The sequence below is a fragment of the Salvelinus alpinus genome, chromosome 39 (genome assembly GCF_045679555.1).
Source record: "Salvelinus alpinus chromosome 39, SLU_Salpinus.1, whole genome shotgun sequence".
Taxonomy (NCBI): domain Eukaryota; kingdom Metazoa; phylum Chordata; class Actinopteri; order Salmoniformes; family Salmonidae; genus Salvelinus; species Salvelinus alpinus.
In genome coordinates, this window is record NC_092124.1 from 249,742 (window position 1) to 269,454 (window position 19,713).

General features: G+C 41.9%; 1 protein-coding gene across 1 annotated transcript; it reads right to left on the bottom strand.

The window, feature by feature from the left end:
* Positions 1-430: 430 nt before the first annotated feature.
* Positions 431-17,815, bottom strand: LOC139566848 (uncharacterized protein C4orf54-like). Its single transcript, XM_071388170.1, has 2 exons — positions 12,803-17,815; positions 431-1,735 (listed from the first exon to the last, which is right to left on the bottom strand). The coding sequence occupies exon 1, from the start codon at positions 17,449-17,451 to the stop codon at positions 12,823-12,825; it is 4,629 nt and encodes a 1,542-aa protein (XP_071244271.1). The 5' UTR covers positions 17,452-17,815; the 3' UTR covers positions 431-1,735; positions 12,803-12,822.
* Positions 17,816-19,713: the final 1,898 nt, after the last annotated feature.

The window sequence follows — 19,713 nt, forward strand, 5'->3', positions numbered from 1 at the left end:
ACGTATGTATGAATGAATGATCGACTGATGCACTTCTAATTTATCTGAGTTCTTCTGTAACACGCTAGCCTGTTGTCTGTTCACATAATGCATAATACCTCACAATTACTAAACACATACAGTACATACACACACAGGCACCATATCATTATCCTTTTACATGTGAGTGTAAAAGTTAGCCAAAACCTATAGAGGAGGTTATCCCATAAAATGACTCAACTATAGCTGGCTCCCCTAAGCCTACAGTAAAGCTACTTGGGTAATTGGTCAAAACTGTTCGCTGCTCTGGCACCCCAATGGTGGAACAAACTCCCTCACGACGCCAGGTCAGCGGAGTCAATCACCACCTTCCGGAGACACCTGAAACCCCACCTCTTTAAGGAATACCTAGGATAGGATAAAGTAATCCTTCTAACCCCCCCCCCCCCTTAAAAGAGTTAGATGCACTATTGTAAAGTGGTTGTTCCACTGGATATCATAAGGTGAATGCACCAATTTGTAAGTCGCTCTGGATAAGAGCGTCTGCTAAATTACTTAAATGTAATGTAAATGTAATGTTTTCCCCAAATATACTATATAGCCAACCTCTGACTCTAAACAACCACTAAATATGTGGCAGGTCCCAGGGCTCCAGCTTTTCTCAGCAACACACTTAGTGTGTTTCTCTTAAGTCTATCATCATATTATTTGCATACAAGGAGAGTGCCATACAAATGTCATATAAAAGCACATCAAATCATACAATCCAATAACTGTGTGGCTATTAGCTGCAAAATGAGGAAACAAAGGGTGCAGCTAGTTCAGAGAGCGAAAGGGATCTTTTTACTACTTCTCCAGGTCACCAAAGAGCCAAGCGAAAAAGGAAACGCCTCAGTTTAGAGAATATATATTTTTTTTTTATTAAAAATAATTCCTGGATTGGATTTTCAATCTATATGATGCATTGAATTGGAATTAACCCCCCTGCAAATGCAAATGTTTTCCAATGTATGGTGTAACAGGGTCTATTGTACATCTACTGATTAAATATTTTTGTTGGGACAATCACACTCGCGCACGCACACACACACGTGTGTGACTTTTATGGGCCTTCTATTCTGCTATTCTGAACTACAGGTTTACTGGACTCGAGTGAATCCTAACTTCCACTTAAATTTAAATGTTTACTTATTCTCCCATGAATCATAGCAGCTTGTACATTGAATGCTATTGTATGATGAATGCTACTGTTATGCTGCAATATCATTTTTTCAACAATAACTGAGAAACAAACACAACTTGTTCTGAATTCAAAACAGACGTTTGCTTCGCAGGATGGGAAACGTGCTGAATTCAATGTTTGTGGACCCAATAAAGTGTCTGAAATGTTGAATCTTAATTGGAAAACAGTCTACATTATTTCCCTTTGAATCACAATATTGCAGTGCCTGAAACCAATTGCTTTTGAACAAAAGGAATAGTCTGTAATCTAAATGCAGATCTGAAAGCAGCTTTACAAAGCAATTAGCTACCTTACAAACAAGCTGTAGGCATGAAGCATAGCTTTACAGATACAGACGTGCTGCAAAGACCACCGGCAGGATAGAGTTGGATGGGGCGGTGATGGTGGCAGGTGGTTGGGCTTGGAAACATTGTGGGTTCAGGTGGAATTTGGTGGACTGGGTGCGAAGAAGGGTGTGAGAAGATTACCATGAAACATCTACTTATCACAGGACAGGCTCCTCAAGAAGCACTCCTGTGTAGAAAAACAACAAAGGATGGTGGTCAGGACACATGCAATACAACTTAATCATGATAAGGGTTCATTTGAAAAGGCTTGAATTTGTTTTTGTTTTCTTGGCGAACCTCACACCCAACACTTTGACCACATCCACTTTTGCAACAATGGTGCAGTAAATTAAACACTCACATGATCTATTATACCTGTGTGATACTAATTACTCAATAAATTGTGTTCAGAGGCTAATTCAGTGGCCTTGTGATTGGAGTGTCTTCCCTGACATTGGAAGGTTGGGGGTTCAATCCCGGTGAGTCATATCAAAGACTCTAAAAATGGGTCCCGATGCTTGGCACACGGCATTAAGGAGATGGATTGGGGGTGAGGCCCGGTGATATACTGGCATCCTGTCCAGGTGTACACCAAGCTACCTCACGCTACAGAAACAGGAGATAGGCTCCTGTCCTATGGGCTTTTCTGGCTTGGACAAGGTTCATTATTTAATTGTATTGATAAAGAGACAGGACACCACTATGTTAGCTTTAGGGACGCCCTTTATGAAGATAAAACAGGATATGTAACACAGAGCATTGTGCGTGCTGTAGTACAGTGGTTCTCAACCAGGGGTACTAGGACCTGGGGGTATTTGGCCTATCCACAGGGGGTACTTGAGAAGACTCAGGAGACCATAGGCCTACTGGTAAAATGCACAAGAGGGGGTACTTCTAGGGTACTCCAGGCAGAGCAAAATGAAGTTGGTGGTACAGTAACCGAAAAAGGTTGGGATCCAATGCTGTAGTACATCATGCCACAGCAATAACATCGTACTAGCATGCTGTTATTGAAGTGATAATGCCCTCGAAGCCAGTATTTGGAGGATATATTGGCACGGGTGTTGTTAGGCCCGAGACAAAGTCTTTGTGGGAATTATCATTTTTAAACAACGGGTTACCAACATATTCAAATAATGATTTACATATTTTCATTTAAAAAGTTATTTTGATTAATTGAATTCATACTATTTCATCCTTCCACAAGATACTGTGCCGACACATATCTGGGGTTGCTTCCCAGGCGGGCTGGTCGTTTGTGCTATCAGTTTGGTTGCCAGAGACACAACCCAGTCATTAAGTATTTTTGTTCTATAACTATAGACGCGACCCAATCATTCGTTCTAAACGTTATATTGCCATACTGGCTGGCAACGTTCTTATTCCTTGCTTGCTAGCTAGCCAACTACAGCTGACTTACAGTCATGTCAAACAGTGCGGCCAGAATAACAAGGTAGCTGCATTTGCATTTGTTTAAGCTGTTTTCTAGTGACATTTATTTGGATACATCCATAACAATGAGCTAATGATGCACGATTTCACCTGGCATAAAAAAAAATGTGCTCTCTCGTCAGGACAATGTTCAGAGGAGCTAGCCAACAACACAGCAAGCACAATCACTTCGATTCGCTGAAAAGACTGCAAAATAGCTACACTTAATTTTGTTTTACCTGTTTTCTATTGACTGTTCTTTGTAATTATCCATAGAAATGATGCTGATTAATGATTTCGACTGGCTGAGAAAAGCTGCCTGTCTGTCTCTCTCATCACGACTCCCGACACGTTCATTACTATGGGACAGCTGGAGATCGAATTTGAATTTTGAAATAATGTTGCAAATGTCAGAGAGACAGACAGCAAGTTTTATACAAATTTGGTCTTAACTGACTTGCCTAGTTAAATAAAGGTTAAATAAAAAATAAAAGATGGAAGAGGCATTTTAACGTCATAGATTTAGCTGGTGGTCATTTGTGGAATAGACACTGGCTGGAATGTGGTTTTAACCAATCTGCATTCAGGATTAGACCCACCCGTTGTATGAAAGTTATTTAGTAGTTGCCTTCTGATAGCAAGTTCAGCAACTTTTGTCATTCATTATCAATAGCCATTTAACTTCATGACTATGCAATTACAAAGCAACTACTACATTAACTTATAAGATAACACAACGTTATTACTTGAGTAATTACATCATTATTAAATAGGTCTAACATTTCATATGAAGTGTTACCCTTTAATTCACAGCACCATCATTGAGAAAGTGGACATGGTCAAAATATTGGGTGTGAGGTTCAGTGTGGTGTTATTATACAGGAATAAGAGCAGCTTAATGTAATGTGGGACCCTTAAAAGATACAGTGAAACGTAGTAAAAGTATGTAACCCCTTTACGTAAGAGCTGGAGGTCAGCACCGCTCCACCTCCTCCTCCACTTTTAGGAGAGAGGGGCGACCTATAAAAAGTTTAACCTGCTGCAGCCTCGCTCACCAATCGACACCCCCCCCCCCCCCCCCCTCAGGCATCTGATCTCTCCCAGCAGCTGTCCTCCTGCATCAGCACAACAAATACTTTACATTGCCTGACCTTTTCTCTCCCGTCGCTATCCCAGCCGTGCCCAATGCTACCACTCAACCCCATCCGACTCCCTAGCCATTGACCCAGCTGACATGTATCCCTCATGCAATTGTCTCAATACACCGACACGTTTGTGTGTGTGTGTGTGTGTGTGTGTGTGTGTGTGTGTGTGTGTGTGTGTGTGTGTGTGTGTGTGTGTGTGTGTGTGTGTGTGTGTGTGTGTGTGTGAAAGAGAGGATGAGGACAGAAGGGGTAGGGGAGGGTGCGTAGAGTTGAAGAACAATTCATTGATTTTGAGTTTCAATGTATCCACAAACGTCAAAACACTAAGGACAGTGCCAATGGAAATCTCCCTTCACATATATGATCAATTTAGTTTTGAGTATATTTCCCCCACGAAAATGTAATTAAGTTAAATGTAGACATAAGTGATAAAATTGTGTGAAATACATTGATGCCAAAACCATCACTGGCCAAAGATATTTATTTCCATGTCATCCAACAAATGTAAATGCCTGGGGCCTCATTTATCAAAGGTGCGTACTCACCAAAAATACTCTAAATCAAATTAAATCAAATCGAATTGTATCAAATTGTATTAGTCACATGTGCTGAATACAACAGGTGAAGTAGACCTTACAGTGAAATTCTTACTTACAAGCCCATAACCAACAATGTAGTTTAAAAAATACAAATAAGAGAATAAGAAATAAAAGGAACAAGTAATTAAAAAGCAGCAGTAAAATAACAATAGCGAGACTATATACAGGGGGTACCGGTACAGAGTCAATGTGCGGGGGCACCGGTTAGTCGAGGTAATTGAGGTAATATGTACATGTAGGTAGAGTTATTGAAGTGACTATGCATAGATAATAACAGAGAGTAGCAGCAGCGTAAAAGAGGGGGTGGGGCAATGCAAATGGTCTGGGGTAGCCATTTGATTAGATGTTCAGGAGTCTTATGGCTTGGGGGTAGAAGCTGTTTAGAAGCCTCTTGGACCTAGACTTGGCGCTCCGATACCGCTTGCCGTGCGGTAGCAGAGAGAACAGTCTATGACTAGGGTGGCTGGAGTCTTTGAAAAATTTTAGGGCCTTCCTCTGACACCGCCTGGTATAGAAATCCTGGATGGCAGGAAGCTTGGCCCTAGTGATGTACTGGGCCGTACACACTACCCTCTGTAGTGCCTTGCGGTCGGAGGCCGAGCAGTTGCCATACCAGGCAGTGATGCAACCAGTCAGGATGCTCTCGATGGTGCAGCTGTAGAATCTTTTGAGGATCTGAGGACCCGTGCCAAATCTTTTCAGTCTCCTGAGGGGTAATAGGTTTTGTCGTGCCCTCTTCACGACTGTCTTGGTGTGCTTGGACCTTGCGTGCGCCTAGTATTCCCGCAAAATGTAATATGGCTCTGATTTATTAATGAAAACATGGGTATATGTTGCGTGCGACAGTTTGATACATCCCAATAGAAAAAGGCTCAGTGTAATTAACCTCGCAAGGTGAGGTATTGAAAGGTATTGAAAACAGGGGTGTCAATCATTTTTACCCCTACCTTTTTGAGATAAAAAGTATTACTTTTTAAACAAAATCTTGTTCTCTGAGAAATTGTGTTAGTATAAAATAATATATTTGTAACATTTTTTGGAGTATACAATATTTAAATTATTTTATACAGTCAATTTTGCTCATATTTATTAAGGGTGTCAATAATTTCGGGCCACCACAATAACATTTGATCTGATCTTCATCTTGGTCGCAACAATGGACAGGCACAGTGTGCTTGAACTAATAACACACACATTATTGTATTGTAGGACATACAATGTGCTATCCTGTATGATTATTTATCAGTTCAGTTTCTGTTGAAACAGTTGAAACTATATGTAACTTAATTGAGTTACACAATACATTTTTTTATACTTGATTGGACATGAAGAGCGAAAATGCTAATATGATATTATTGACTTGCATTGAATTTGGGCCATAAATGCAAAAAAGTTGGCATTTGAAACAGTGATCAGGTAAACAAAACCAAAGCATGGTGGTCATACCTTGTCCATAGACTGCTTACAAGGTAAGGAAACCAATATGTCATTTTGTAATTTGGGTGAACTATTCCTTTAGGAATCTCTGTTATCACTCATTACCATCAACGAGTCGGGAACTAAGGCACTGTATCTAACGGTACAGACATTGGCCTTTATTCACAATGTGTCTCAGAGTAGGAGTGCTGATCTAGTATCAGGTCCTCCCAGTCAATATCATTTTTAAACATTATGATCTAAATTAGAAACTGATTGTACATCAGCACTCCTACTCTGAGATGCTTTCTGAATACTTTACTTTGAAAGTATAGGGCAAACTGAAAACATCACACAGAATTACAATTTTTCTTTCTTTAGAATTCACTAAAACAAGCAACATCAAGTAGGCCTACCAATTGTGTATAATTATTTAAAGTACCAGAAAGTATTGTTACCACATAATCTTCTAGTAAACACTAGGAAACTACTGGAAATACTACCGTAAAGTACAGTCTGTGACTGATTAATTAGAAGCACTGATAAACTATAATACCAGATAACTCATTTGGGGCCCGAATCAGACTTACTGTAGGAAATGTACACCTTCCCTACGCACACCATTCCTACGCACTTCTTAGTAGTTGGTATTCAGACTTACCCTATGTAGGTGCGTAACAGGCTTTGCATGCGTGGTTCTCCTGCGCTTGCTGAACAAATGTAATTAAACCACTGAAAACCCTCCCACTTGCTGGCCACCAGATTTTCTCATAGAGTATTCATTCAGTATTATTATTATACCTTTATTTCAACAAGGAACACAGACTGAGACCAAGGTCTCTTTTACAGCTGGGCCCTGCGTATACATGTTTACACATACAGTTTAGGTACAGTGATTAAGAAACTAAACTAAACAAGACAAACAAAACGATCACAGATCACACAAAAAAAGACAGCAGCAGATTACATTTACACATAGGGGAATAACCTAACAGCACAAGAACTTGATTTACCCGAAACAGTTACAAGCAATGTAAAAATAAAAATCCTCCAATAAATATTTAAAATGGGCAAGGGGGACAAGAGTCTCAAGTTTAAGTTTAGTCTGTAAGCTATTCCATAGGCAAGGAGCGTAACAGGAAAAGGCAGCCATACCCAACTCTGTGGAAATCGCATGGGCCTCAAGTGTAATCCATGCTTGAGACCTGGTTTTTGGAATTCTAATTCTAATATTGATGAATGATGATAAATAAGAAGGTAGCTTACTCAGAAGTGCTTTATAGACAAACACGAGAGCATGTTGTTCTCGTCTCACGGACAGTGAAGTTCAACCCACATTTTGATATAAAACACAGTGGTGAGTTCTGTAGCTAGCACCCGTAATAAACCTAAGTGCGCAATGATAAGTAGCATCCAGCGATTTTAAGTGTTGATGCCGTAGCATGCATGTAAATAATATCCCCATAATCTATAACAGACATAAAAGTAGCTTGCACAATTTGTCTTCTATATGTAGAGGACAAACATGTCCTGTTTCTATAGAGGAAGCCTAGCTTGATTTTTAGCCGTTTACAAAGTTCATCAATATGCATTTTAAAAGACAGTTTATCATCCAACCATATCCCTAAGTATTTATATGCAGAGACCTGATTAGTTCGAGAACCATCTAAGCTCGTAAGTGCAAGTTATTTTCAACCAAATTGTTGAACCTATAGGGTTTTCAGTACATTTATCTAAAGCTATCCCTTTATATTTGGTGTGCCTTTAATTTGAATTTTCTCCACAGACTATACTACAATATATGGAGAAAATGGTTCAGAATATTAGGGATCCCGAGTGATAAGGCACTAGTCAAGGATCATATCACCGCCACCCTAGACCCACTTCAGTTTGCATACCGCCCCAACAGGTCCACAGATGACGCAATCGCCATCACACTGCACACTGCCCTATCCCATCTGGACAAAAATAATACCTGTGTAATGCTGTTAATTGACTACAGCTCAGCATTCAACACCATAGTACCATCCAAGCTCATCATCAAGCTGGAGGCCCTGGGTCTCAACCCCGCCCTGTGCAACTGGGTCCTGACTTTCTGACGGGCTGGCCCCAGGTGATGAAGGTAGAAAATAACATTTCCACTTCGCTGACCCTCAACATTGGGGCCCCACAAGAGTGTGTGCTCAGCCCTCTCCTGTACTCCCTGTTCACCCACAACTGCATGGCCATGCACGCCTCCAACTCAATCATCAAGTTTGCAGACGACACAACAGTAGTGGGCTTGATCACCAACAACGACGAGACAGCCTAATCGTGGACTTCAGGAAACAGCAGAGAGAGCACTCCCCTATTCACATCGAAGGGACAGTAGTGGAGAAGGTGGAAAGTTTTAAGTTCCTGGGCATACACATCACAGATGTACTGAAATGGTCCACCCACACAGACAGTGTGGTGAAGAAGGCGCAACAGCGCCTCTTCAACCTCAGGAGGCTGAAGAAATTTGGCTTGTCACCCAAAACCCTGACAAACTTTTACATTACATTACATTTAAGTCATTTAGCAGACGCTCTTATCCAGAGCGACTTACAAATTGGTGCATTCACCTTATGATATCCAGTGGAACAACCACTTTACAATAGTGCATCTAACTCTTTTAAGGGGGGGGGGGGTTAGAAGGATTTTACAGATGCACAATTGAAAGCATCCTGTCAGGCTGTCTCACAGCCTGGCACGGCAACTGCACCGCCCTCAATCGCAAGGCTCTCCAGAGGGTGGTGCGGTCTGCACAACGCATCACCGGGGGCAAACTACCTGCCCTCCAGGACACATACAGCATCCGATGTCACAGGAAGGCCAAAAAGATCATCAAGGACAACAACCACCTGAGCCACTGCCTGTTCACACCGCTATCATCCAGAAGGTAAGGTCAGTACAGGTGCATCAAAGCTGGGACAGAGAGACTGAAAAACAGCTTCTATCTCAAGGCCATCAGACTTTGATGATCTTACCAAATGTCATCATTGCAAGTAATAAGCCCAGCATTTCATAAACTTCACTGTGGAAAAGTTGAAATGTTGATATGCTTCAGTTAGCTGCCATATGACTGGTTTCACATTTGCCTCCAGCGATCTTAAGGTAAAATAGATCCAAAACAATGGACATTTCCTCACCTGTCTGTGTCTTATTTCAATAAACAAACTCGATTGGAGACAGCCTGATTGGAGACAGCAACGTAAAATAAAAATAATATTCAGGGGACTTATATCATAAGAAAAGTGTAAAAAAGGTTAATAACATCGTCATTCATCACAAGGGAACAGGATGCTCCTTGTGCCAAGTCAATCTGGTCTCATCATTCATATACTAATTCATAATCTAAGATTCCTCATTCATCTTAAAGTTCCAAGTAGATGGGAGGGGGTGAGGGGGGACGTGGCACTTTTAATACTAATGCAATAATGGAGCATTATTCAATTCTTTATGAAAGGATTTATGAAAATTGTCGCCAGCAAATGGTATATGTTACGAATTCCAATTCGTACAATATGTTACAAATTTGTAAGTGCTTAAGATTTCGCTCAATCTCTTTAACCCACTTGGTGGTAATTGTAAATTGGCTCATATTAAATGCTTATGAATTTTCTTCATTTCACAACACAAATCTCAAACCAAATCTTAACCATTATTTCTCAGGTGGTGGATAAAAAAAAAAAAAATTTCATAGGGCCTGATTCCGACCCGAGTTAAGTGCGCATAAATGTACCGTAATTCCGTTTTTATGCACTTTTCTCTCTATGCATATTCTGACCTTGAACTTAAGCATGAGAATAGAATGCTATTCACCTGCTATTTGTTCGGGGTGGATGGAGATCTAAGAAATGAAGGTGTGGCGGAGGTGTGTCTGCAGATACATCATATTTTCACCTTGACTTAATTCTCTCATAATTCCACCACCTTTATGCGCACGGAAACCATGAATAAGGTCGAGCGAACCTGATGGTTCCAGGTGGAAAAAGCCTCTACTAGATTTTTTCCCAATAGAAATAACAGCATTCTCCATGCACTTTAATTTACAACTTGATATAGCTTGGTAAATGAGTAATCCTTTTGAAGCATATCAACATATCAACTTTCTCACAGAAAAGTTTATGAAATGCTGGGCCATTATGCAGATTTGAAATTTTACAGCCTTTTAACTTTCAGGGATGGGCACTCTTGAATGTCTAAATTATATGCTACCTTGACTTCCCCTCTTTCCTATTTCTATCATGTTAAATATTTAGCCACTGTCAGTATCAACCATCAGTAGGCCTAATAACCACACATATTCAACTGCCAATTTACTGTTAGTTCCCTTCAGTTGGTAAAGCCTACATTATCATTCCATTTAATTACATTGTTTCGTTTATCTTAATTTGCTTCTGCTCTAAACGCCACGGCGGGGTGGTTGTTGCTGAGGATCATTAGTCACAGTTCATAATGTAAAAAAAAGACATGTAGGCTAATTAAAATACTTTGGTATGCAGCACAGACCAAGCCGTAACAGTTTGAACACGACGCATTGCGCAATACTTGTGTTACGTGTGCTCCCTCTCCGGCCTCTGGTCACCAGGCTGCTCGTTATTGCGCACACCTGTCACCATCGTTACGCAAACCTCCGCGTCATCAGACTTACCTCGACTCCATCACTTCCCTGATTACATTCCTATATATGTCACTCCCTTTGGTTCCTTCCCCAGGCGTCATTGTTTCTGTTTCATGTCTGTGTGCTGTTAGTGTTTCTTGTTTTGTATTATTTTCCGTTAATTTTATTAAAACACTCACTCCCTGAAGTTGCTTCCTGACTCTCAGCGCACTCGTTACAACTTGGCCGTGTCATTACACAGTTCCATGGTTAGTGCAGGCAATAGCCTACTATATTGTACACTATTCTCCCTATTGTAATTATTTGTACACTAATATTCCAACACTATCATGGGTTGAAAAACTGAATGTGGCAATTTTTAGAATTAAAGCTGCAATATGTAACTTTTTGGGCAACCTGACCAAATTCACATAAAAATGTGTGTTATGGATCTGTCATTCTCATTGAAAGCAAGTTTAAGAAGTGGTACATATGTTCTATGTGTGCTATTTCTTATGCTTCCAGTTCATAAGTTTTGTTTTTGCGTCTTTTACTTTCGGTTTTGTACACCGGTTTCAAAGAGCTGAAAATACAATCATTTTTGTTATGGAAAATATATTTTACAGTGGTTTAGATGGTACAATTATTCTCTACACTATGTCACATAAACTTAAATTAGCCGAACTATTAGAATTTTAGCAACCAGGAAAGGCAACTTGGTCTCAGAGCATTTCATATGATATGTTTGATATGTAATGTTTCGTATGGTATGTATTAATTTGTGGATGTCCATCACCCATTCCATATGATATGTTGCAAATTACAATTCGTATTATATGTTACGAATTGCAAAACGTACAATATGTTACGAATTTGCACAACGAATGATAGGGTTAAGTTTGAGGTTTGGGAAAGAGTTAGCTAAAAGGGTTAATGTTAGGGGTTAGGTGAAGGGTTAGATAAAAGGGTTAAGGTTAGGGTTACGGGAAGTGTTAGCTAACATGCTAAGTAGTTGCAAAGTAGCTAAAAAGTAGTAAGTAGTTGAAAATATGCTAATTAGCTAAAATTCTAAAGTTGTCCTTTGGGTTGCTAAACATTCGAGTTATACGCCCACCCATCCACCCCGACCAACAACCCTACTTTAGTTTTTGCCTAAACTAAGCATCTATATTACGCAACAATACCAAACGTAACATATCATGCCAAATGGAGTGTCTCGGATTTACATACAGAATAATACGAAATGCTCTGAGAAGTTGGGAAATGGCAGAGCATCTTTAATCAAACCATCGTTTTCTTTATTTCGTGAGTAAAGAATCTCCAAGCTTGTTTTTTATGATTCATAAATACTTTCCAAAATCTAAATAATCTAAAGATCAGAGTCTTTTTTAAATTTTATCTACCAATTGGTGCTGAAACGGAGACTAAATACATATAGCCTATTTAGATGGTATTCTTTCATTGATCCCTAATATTCTGAACCCGTAATCTCTAGATATTCTATTGAGTGTCGACAAAATTCGAACTAAAAGGAACACCGTATTTAAAGGGACGGTTTAAGATAAATGACCTGAAAACCCTATTGAATGAAAACTCCACGAGAAAATCTGTTGGCCAGCAAGTGGGAGGGTTTTCAGCAGTTGAATTACATTTATTCAGCATGCGCAAGGGAACCACACCTGCAAAGCGCGTTACGATAAGGTAAGTCTGAATACCAACTACTGAGAAGTACGTAGGAAAGGCATGCGTAAGAAAGGCTTAATTTCCTAAGTCGGAATCAGGGCCATATAGAGAGAATACTCACCTGCTGTATATGCTGTCAAAAAGTGGATTTTAAAGGGATGGTAGATTGTAAACAAAGACACTATGTAAACATTTTAATGGCATGCTTGGTGGTATTCCAATACAGATTGGGGTCTTTGCATGTTGTCAATATAATATATTTATACAAGTAATTTAAGGTTGTATTCCAGCCACAGACTGTACAGCTTAGAAGTGGTACAAGCATGAGTGAGAAGGAAACACTCAAGGTGACTCACTGTGTATATTCCCTTAGTGGTTACCGATGCTCCACCACAAAGCTCATGGTCGTCCCATCGAAGGAGGGTGGTGCAATGATTCTCGGGCGTTGCTGCGACGTGATGCTGATGACCGGAGGTTTCCCTTCTGACAAGGCCGCACTCCCCCGGGTAGTGACGTGGTGGCCCAAGGTGATGGGCACTGACGCTGGCACTGACCCTCCAGTAGCACTGTAGTAGGGGCTCTCTGCCCCCGTCATGTTACCCTCCTGTCCCCCCCCACGCACCAGGGTGTATTTCCCGTGAGCCGTATCCCCGCTCTTGTCCTCCAATTGGGATGCAACGTAGGATGCGACTTGGGGTGTTATCACCGTCTGTGCAGGAAGCATGGGTGAGAGGAACCCCGGGTAGATCATGTAGGTGGGTGCGTACACCCCTCCCGTGTTCAGCGCCAGGGGGGACACGGACATGGGGGTCACTGGCTGCAGCTGTGGCATAGGCATGGGCACGTCCACATACTGGCCCATCTCAGGGTCGAAGAGACGCCGGGTGACTGGCTCACTCGGAGTGTCCACCAGGTAGTACTGTCCGGTGGTGGGATCAAAGAGCATCTTCCTCTGGGTAGGCTGGAAGGGGTCTCCCCCCGAAGGGGTTGTGGGCAGGGGGGCAATGGACGGGGAGAAGCAGAACACCTGCGGCTGGGGGGCTCCTTGCTTGACCACTGGTAGAGAGCGGTGGTAGATGGTGGTGGTAGTGGGGGTGGTGGGGGTATCCGTGGGCTGCGGCTCCATGACAACAGGGGACCGTTTGAGGGACTGGATAGAAGTATGCTCGGATCTCTTGGTGTCGGTGATGCCAGGTTGACTGGCAGCAGGGCTGCTTGGGAATACCTGCTCTTGAATGGACAGTTTCACTTGACCGACACACCTGCCTTCTACAGGTATTGTTAAGTAGTTTTCAGAGTCTGGGTTGCCAGATTTGATGGGCTGTGGTGGTGTTTCTGTGGTGGGGCTGCTTTTGAACCGTCCCCTGTCCACCAGGGCTCGTTTTGGGGGGCATATTTCCAATGACAGTGGAGCTTTCGGGGTCTTAGTGCTAATGCTTTTCACCATAGAGGTTGCATGTGATGGAGAACAGGGTTGTGACCCATTCCTACTAGCAGAGCTGCTGCTACTGACAGCTGTCTTAATGCTGTTCCCCAAATGAAACACACTTTTGTTACTAAACATTTTACTTTGTTGTGACTGGGTTTTAAATGTGTCCTTTATGAATGGGACATGGATTATTCTTAGACAACCTTTCTCTTCTTGATTGTTGCATGTTTCTGGCAACTTGTCTGTGTTTGTCTCTGTAATAAGCCTCTCTCTGCCACCTGCTGAACCTAGCTCCTCCGGGCCACCATGCTCCTCTTTAGCAATGAGTGACAGAACATGACTGTCTGTAATAGGCCAGGGAGCCTGGCTCTTGCGCTTCCATTCATTTCTGTCGAAAACATAAAGCTGTTCCATTGTTTTAACGGCCGCCTTTAGTTTCTCTAACGCCACCTGTTTTGGTATTTTCGACTCCGGTTTGCGTTCACCTGCCTCGACCATTTTTTCCTGCTTCTGTTTAGCCTCGGACTGATCTGTGTTGGGATGTTTAGCGAAGCCAATTGGAAGTCTGCCCGTCGCCCTGTGCAGCGACGTGGGTTCATTTTTGGCACAGTCTGGAGATGGTTTCGGGGATGACCTATCGTTCTCAATTTGTCTCTGCTTTGGAGCCTCGGTTACAAGCACACCCTGTTTAGTTCTGCTATTTGTATTTACAGACTGACATTTTATTACAATTGAAGAGGGAGGCGATTTTTTACCGGGTTGTTTCTTAGAAGCTTTATTATCTTCGCGTAATGAGGCAGTTGCAGGGGCGACTGCGCCTTTACTCTCGCTGTTATCCACTGAGACTAAACGATATGAACTCTTGACCAATTTACGCACGTCTCTTACATGATGAATTGGCGTCTGAAACTTGCACTTATTGTCTCTTATATCCCTAACCGTAAAGTGTGGCACTCTGTCTGACGCTGGCAGCACCTGACATGTGGAGTCACCTGCTGACTTTATTGGATAACTTATATTAGGGGTTAACAAGTTGTCAATATTTAGCGGATTGCATTTGTTTTCTTTTACGCTCCTCAGGCGTATTTTTATCTCGGGTGCCTTTGACCCTTTCACGATTCCTGCATTGTTGTCAGGTCTAAACTTTCTCTCCCGGTCCCACTGTTGCTCTTTTTGCGCACCGAGGAAAGTACTGTCTGACACCTGTTTTTTCAATTCCGTATCTTTAGGGAGACGCTGGGAACTTGGAACAAACAAGTGTGACAATTTAGTTAGCTTGCTACTTACAGCTCTGGTGTCTAACTCCCTTTCCCCCGTGTTATCTGTTGTGGAGTGTGTCCCATCTAAAACGGTACGAATTTCATGTTCATCTTGGGGCTCTGGCTCACCATCCCTCCATGATTTGAATGCGCTGTTTTGGCTATGGCCCAGGGATCCTCTTGTGGGCTCGCATGCATCCTTTTGAGAATCTAGTCGTGCCTCATTTATGGGCTGAAAGCTTGCTAATGTTCTTGTACGCTCTTCCTTGGGGTCACACGAATTAGGTATACTGTCCACAGCCCCTTGTTCATCAGAAGAATTGCTTGTGTATCCCGAACCCGATTCTGAGGATTGACTATGCACGCCTCTCTCTGTATCCCTCTCTATTATCCCATATTGATCCTTGCATTGAAAGCATGGGGAATGCGTGGGATGCGTGTCCCATATCTCCCCCCTCTCCATCTTGCGCTCCTGTTCAAATTGCATTTTTTGGGAAATTACATTTTTTAAGAGACTTGATGCGAAACTTGCCTTCTTATGTGTGCCTTCCATGCTATCACCCGCGTCACTGTGTTGGTAGCTCACTTCATATCCTGGTTTGGCTGGCAAGGTGCCGGTAACTTCATCCATGGAACGTGCTCCTGATGCATTTTCTGAATGTTTGGGAGACTTCCCGGGTTCAGGTGACCCCGCTTCAACATTACAGCGAAAATTCAATGTCTTTGTCAAAGTGATAACCTCACTGCCTGGTTCAAATGGGCCTGTAAGCTCTACGTTTTGGGTAGAGGAAGATGCATGTTGTGGACTAGATATTTTTGTATTCAAAGAACACATCTTGGTTTGGGGTCCTTTCTTATTGCTTATGGCAATACCATGTATACTCTTATAGTCTGCGTTCTTGCTAATTTCAAAAGTTGCAGTTGCACTCTTATGGGCGATTAGATTTTGCTCTCTGCCATGTGACATATTACCATATTTAAGGTCAACGAAAGCTGACCACTTGTTTAAGCCAAGCCCATTTTCTGACATTGAAGACTCACTTGAAGTGCTCAAATTTATAGCATCGAAATAGGGACATGCTAAACTCCTAAATGATTTGGCGGTTAAATTACGCACTTCTTTATCGGCGTCGTCCAGTTCACTTATCGAACTTGACGCACCGCTGGAATATTCGTTAACATCTTTCCCTCTTAATTTAGTTGCAAAGTGTTGACGTCCCGGGGCTGGGATAAAATATTGGGATCTATCGCACAAGGCTTCCGCTCTGGCGTCAGTGCTTGTAAAAAGGAAGTGACTCCTGTCTCCCATGTGCTTGGTATTATAACAAATGTTTTCATTCTCAATGATATTGTTAGAGTCGTTTATTGCCCTTGATGACGTCTTGATTGACAGGTGAATTTGCCCCGCCGAATTCCCACTACTGTTTTGGTTTTTACAAATGCTTTCATCTGAGCTGGGGCATTTGTCAGAGTCACAAAACTCACTTTCAGTGCTGACAACTGTACAACCAGATACACGTTGGTGCACATTACATTGCGCCTTGCTGCTTTTTACTTTCGCCTGGCTCCTACCATCCACTAGGCCTATCAACGTTTCCTCCGTTGTTTCATCGCTTTCAAAAGAGGCATAATCCACAAATGAATAAACCAGATTATCGTCCTCAATATCCCAACAGGTTCCCCGTCCAAAATCATAATCGACATCATGGTCAAGCTCTGTCAGTTGGATTTCGTGCGTTGTAATGTAGTGCGATTCGTCTATCACCGTATCAGGCGCACAATGGTCTGAAAATACTACGCTCTCACCGTCGTCCGATTCGGTTTTACTGTTCAAATACATGTCTGTGTATTTTAACTCCTCACACTCGCCGGGGACATTATAATCACGAGGCACAATTTTGCTCTGGGGTTCTGTCGTATTGTCATTCTCCAAATCCACATTGCTGTTCAATTCTGTCAAATACGTGTCCATGGGGGGATCTTCCGAGACAGGCCTATCTGCCCACCTGTCCTTCGATGTTTCCTCATAGATTTGATCCACATTGTCATCAATCTCGCGAACCCCGGGGCTCCTCTCTCCGGACGTATCACTGTTGCATTTGAAAACTGCAAGCTGGTTACCGTCACCGGTGAAAGTCACTTTAACAGTTTTTGTGCCCTCTGAACTCATATCAAGTAAGTCATCCAAATCAACATAATTGGATTCGTCACTTTTTGCCGTAGGGTTGCACTGGTTTTTGTCGTCATTTCCAGGGAGCAGCTTTCTATAAGGTCCGGTGTCGTCTCGGTAAGTGAGAGTTTTCTCAACTGCTTCCATTTGTGCGGTTTCTTACCGCCAGAAATGCTCTTTGTTAGCGATGTTATCCTGACACAGGACGGAAAACTCTGCGCGAGGGAGAGACTGGAATGAGGGAGGGAGAGTGAGAGGGGGTCAGTCTAGTCGCCCACGGAATCCCCAGTGCACTCTCTGTTGTATATTCCGCCGTCCGTAATCAGCGCATGGAGTTGTTGCTCTTCACCGCTTCTCTCGACGACAGTTGTCTGTATAACGCTCGAGTAACATTTCGGATGACATGTCAGCTACATTGGCAGAGGCTGGGGTCAAACCTTCGTCACAGAGTGCGAATCTACATAATCTACTTGATGCTACTCTCTTTGATAACGTAGCGGTGCACAATCAATTGCGCGGTTGAGAGAGAGAGAGAGAGAGAGAGAGAGAGAGAGAGAGAGAGAGAGAGCGAGAGCGAGAGAGAGAGCGAGAGAGAGAGAGAGAGAGAGAGAGAGAGAGAGAGAGAGAGAGACGAATGACTATGTGGATTTAACGACCCTCATGGAATGCGCGTGAACATGATCTCCCCTGTGCCAAATTACAATACATTACGCACAGCGACTTACTTACGCACAAGGTGTTACTGTATTTTCTAGTAAATATTTGATGCGCCCATGCAGTCTATTAGATACTAAAACGTAAACATCAAACTCTATAGTGTTGCCTTAAACACTTGCAAATGTGACAAATAGGCAATAAAAGATAACGGAATGGAAGACGCGCTATTTTTATCAGCCGCGCATAGGACTCAACCTCAGGGCCGCACAGCACAGACACTCGCTGACTGCATAGTACTCTTTTTGAAACATATTAGGTTCTAACTTAATTCCTAATTAAAAAAGTATTTTAGAAGTATGTTAAAGTGGTTCAGCGCTAGCTGCCTCGTATTTTCAAGAGAATTGTCGCATCAGCTACTGTATGCCCAAAGTGCAGTTAAGGACATGGAATGTGCGTCACCTTTCCTAGAACAACAGCAAATTTTCCTAGAAAACAGCAAAAACTTCTCTCCAGATCTTTCTTTCTTTCGTTTTATACTTTCTAAATAAATACCTTCTAAATAAATAAATACATTTCGGAAGGAAAGATTTTCTAAAGAAAGGGAAGATGTGCATTTGTTAAGTCATGGGCAAGGTAGCTGATTTAAATCAGAATGCATAGCATCAATGTCTCTAACAAATTAACAAAATTGCTAGGCTACGTTGATATTAGAATCCGAAACACCTATATGCTGCTTGATAAATACCACTCCCGAATAGGTCAATATCTTTCTGCTCTTATTTTCAGACATTATGATTGATTGGAAAGGAGCATGAAATAGATCAGTTGGCCCCAAACCAAACCGGCCTTATGTGGTAGCTGCAAATACATTGGACTTAAAATATTTTTTGACAGCTGAATATTATCAATGCTCCACCCACGATTTTCAACAGCTGCAAACTCTTAATAGAGAGAACCAGGAAGGTTGTCCGATAGGTTCTATCGTGGAACTCACTGCAAGGACTGAGACTCACCCAAATCCAATGCATCAACAATGGTATATGTTTTTCTCATCTTATGCAGTATGTATGGACTTTGTGATCGACCTGACTGTATATTAACTTGGTGACAAACTTGATGAAAAAAATTCACAATTTGTACAACAGTGGTATTCAAACGTCTTCACCCGAAATACCCCAAAACATATCGGGGACAGTGGACATCAAACACAAATTTCTGCAGAATAACCATTATTCAAATATAAAGCATTGATGTTCACTGGCACGATTTCTGAATGGATGCTATACTGTTTGAGCTCCTTTGTTAATCTGTCTTCCTCTGACTTTTCAATCATTGACTGGTGCCCAGAGGTCAGTAATGAATCAGTAGGCCTAATGGAGAAATAAGACATTAATGATGCTTTTAAATTAATGTTATATAGCCATTGATTCTTGAAGAATACAGCTTATAAATGTCTCATGACCTTAGTTGAACTGTCTTACCCTATTACGTAAGCTTGTTTTACACCATTGTTTGTAAACAATGTAGGCCTAATTGTAATCAAGCACTGTATAACTTCAAAAAAAGGATCATTTGGATCCCAGGATGGTCGACCGTTGCATCCATAGCTCTGTCTATGAAATTGAGAGTGGCTGCATTTCTACAGCCCCATCCCTCAGCTGTTATCCAAAACAAGATTTCTGAGGCATTTATGTAGTGCTTATAAAGATGCTAAGAATGCCCTGTTAAGCCTTTGTGACCACACACACACAC

Bases quoted from the DNA above. Each gene is read 5' to 3' on its own strand.
- LOC139566848 (XM_071388170.1), bottom strand. From the start codon at position 17,451: ATGGAAGCAGTTGAGAAAACTCTCACTTACCGAGACGACACCGGACCT.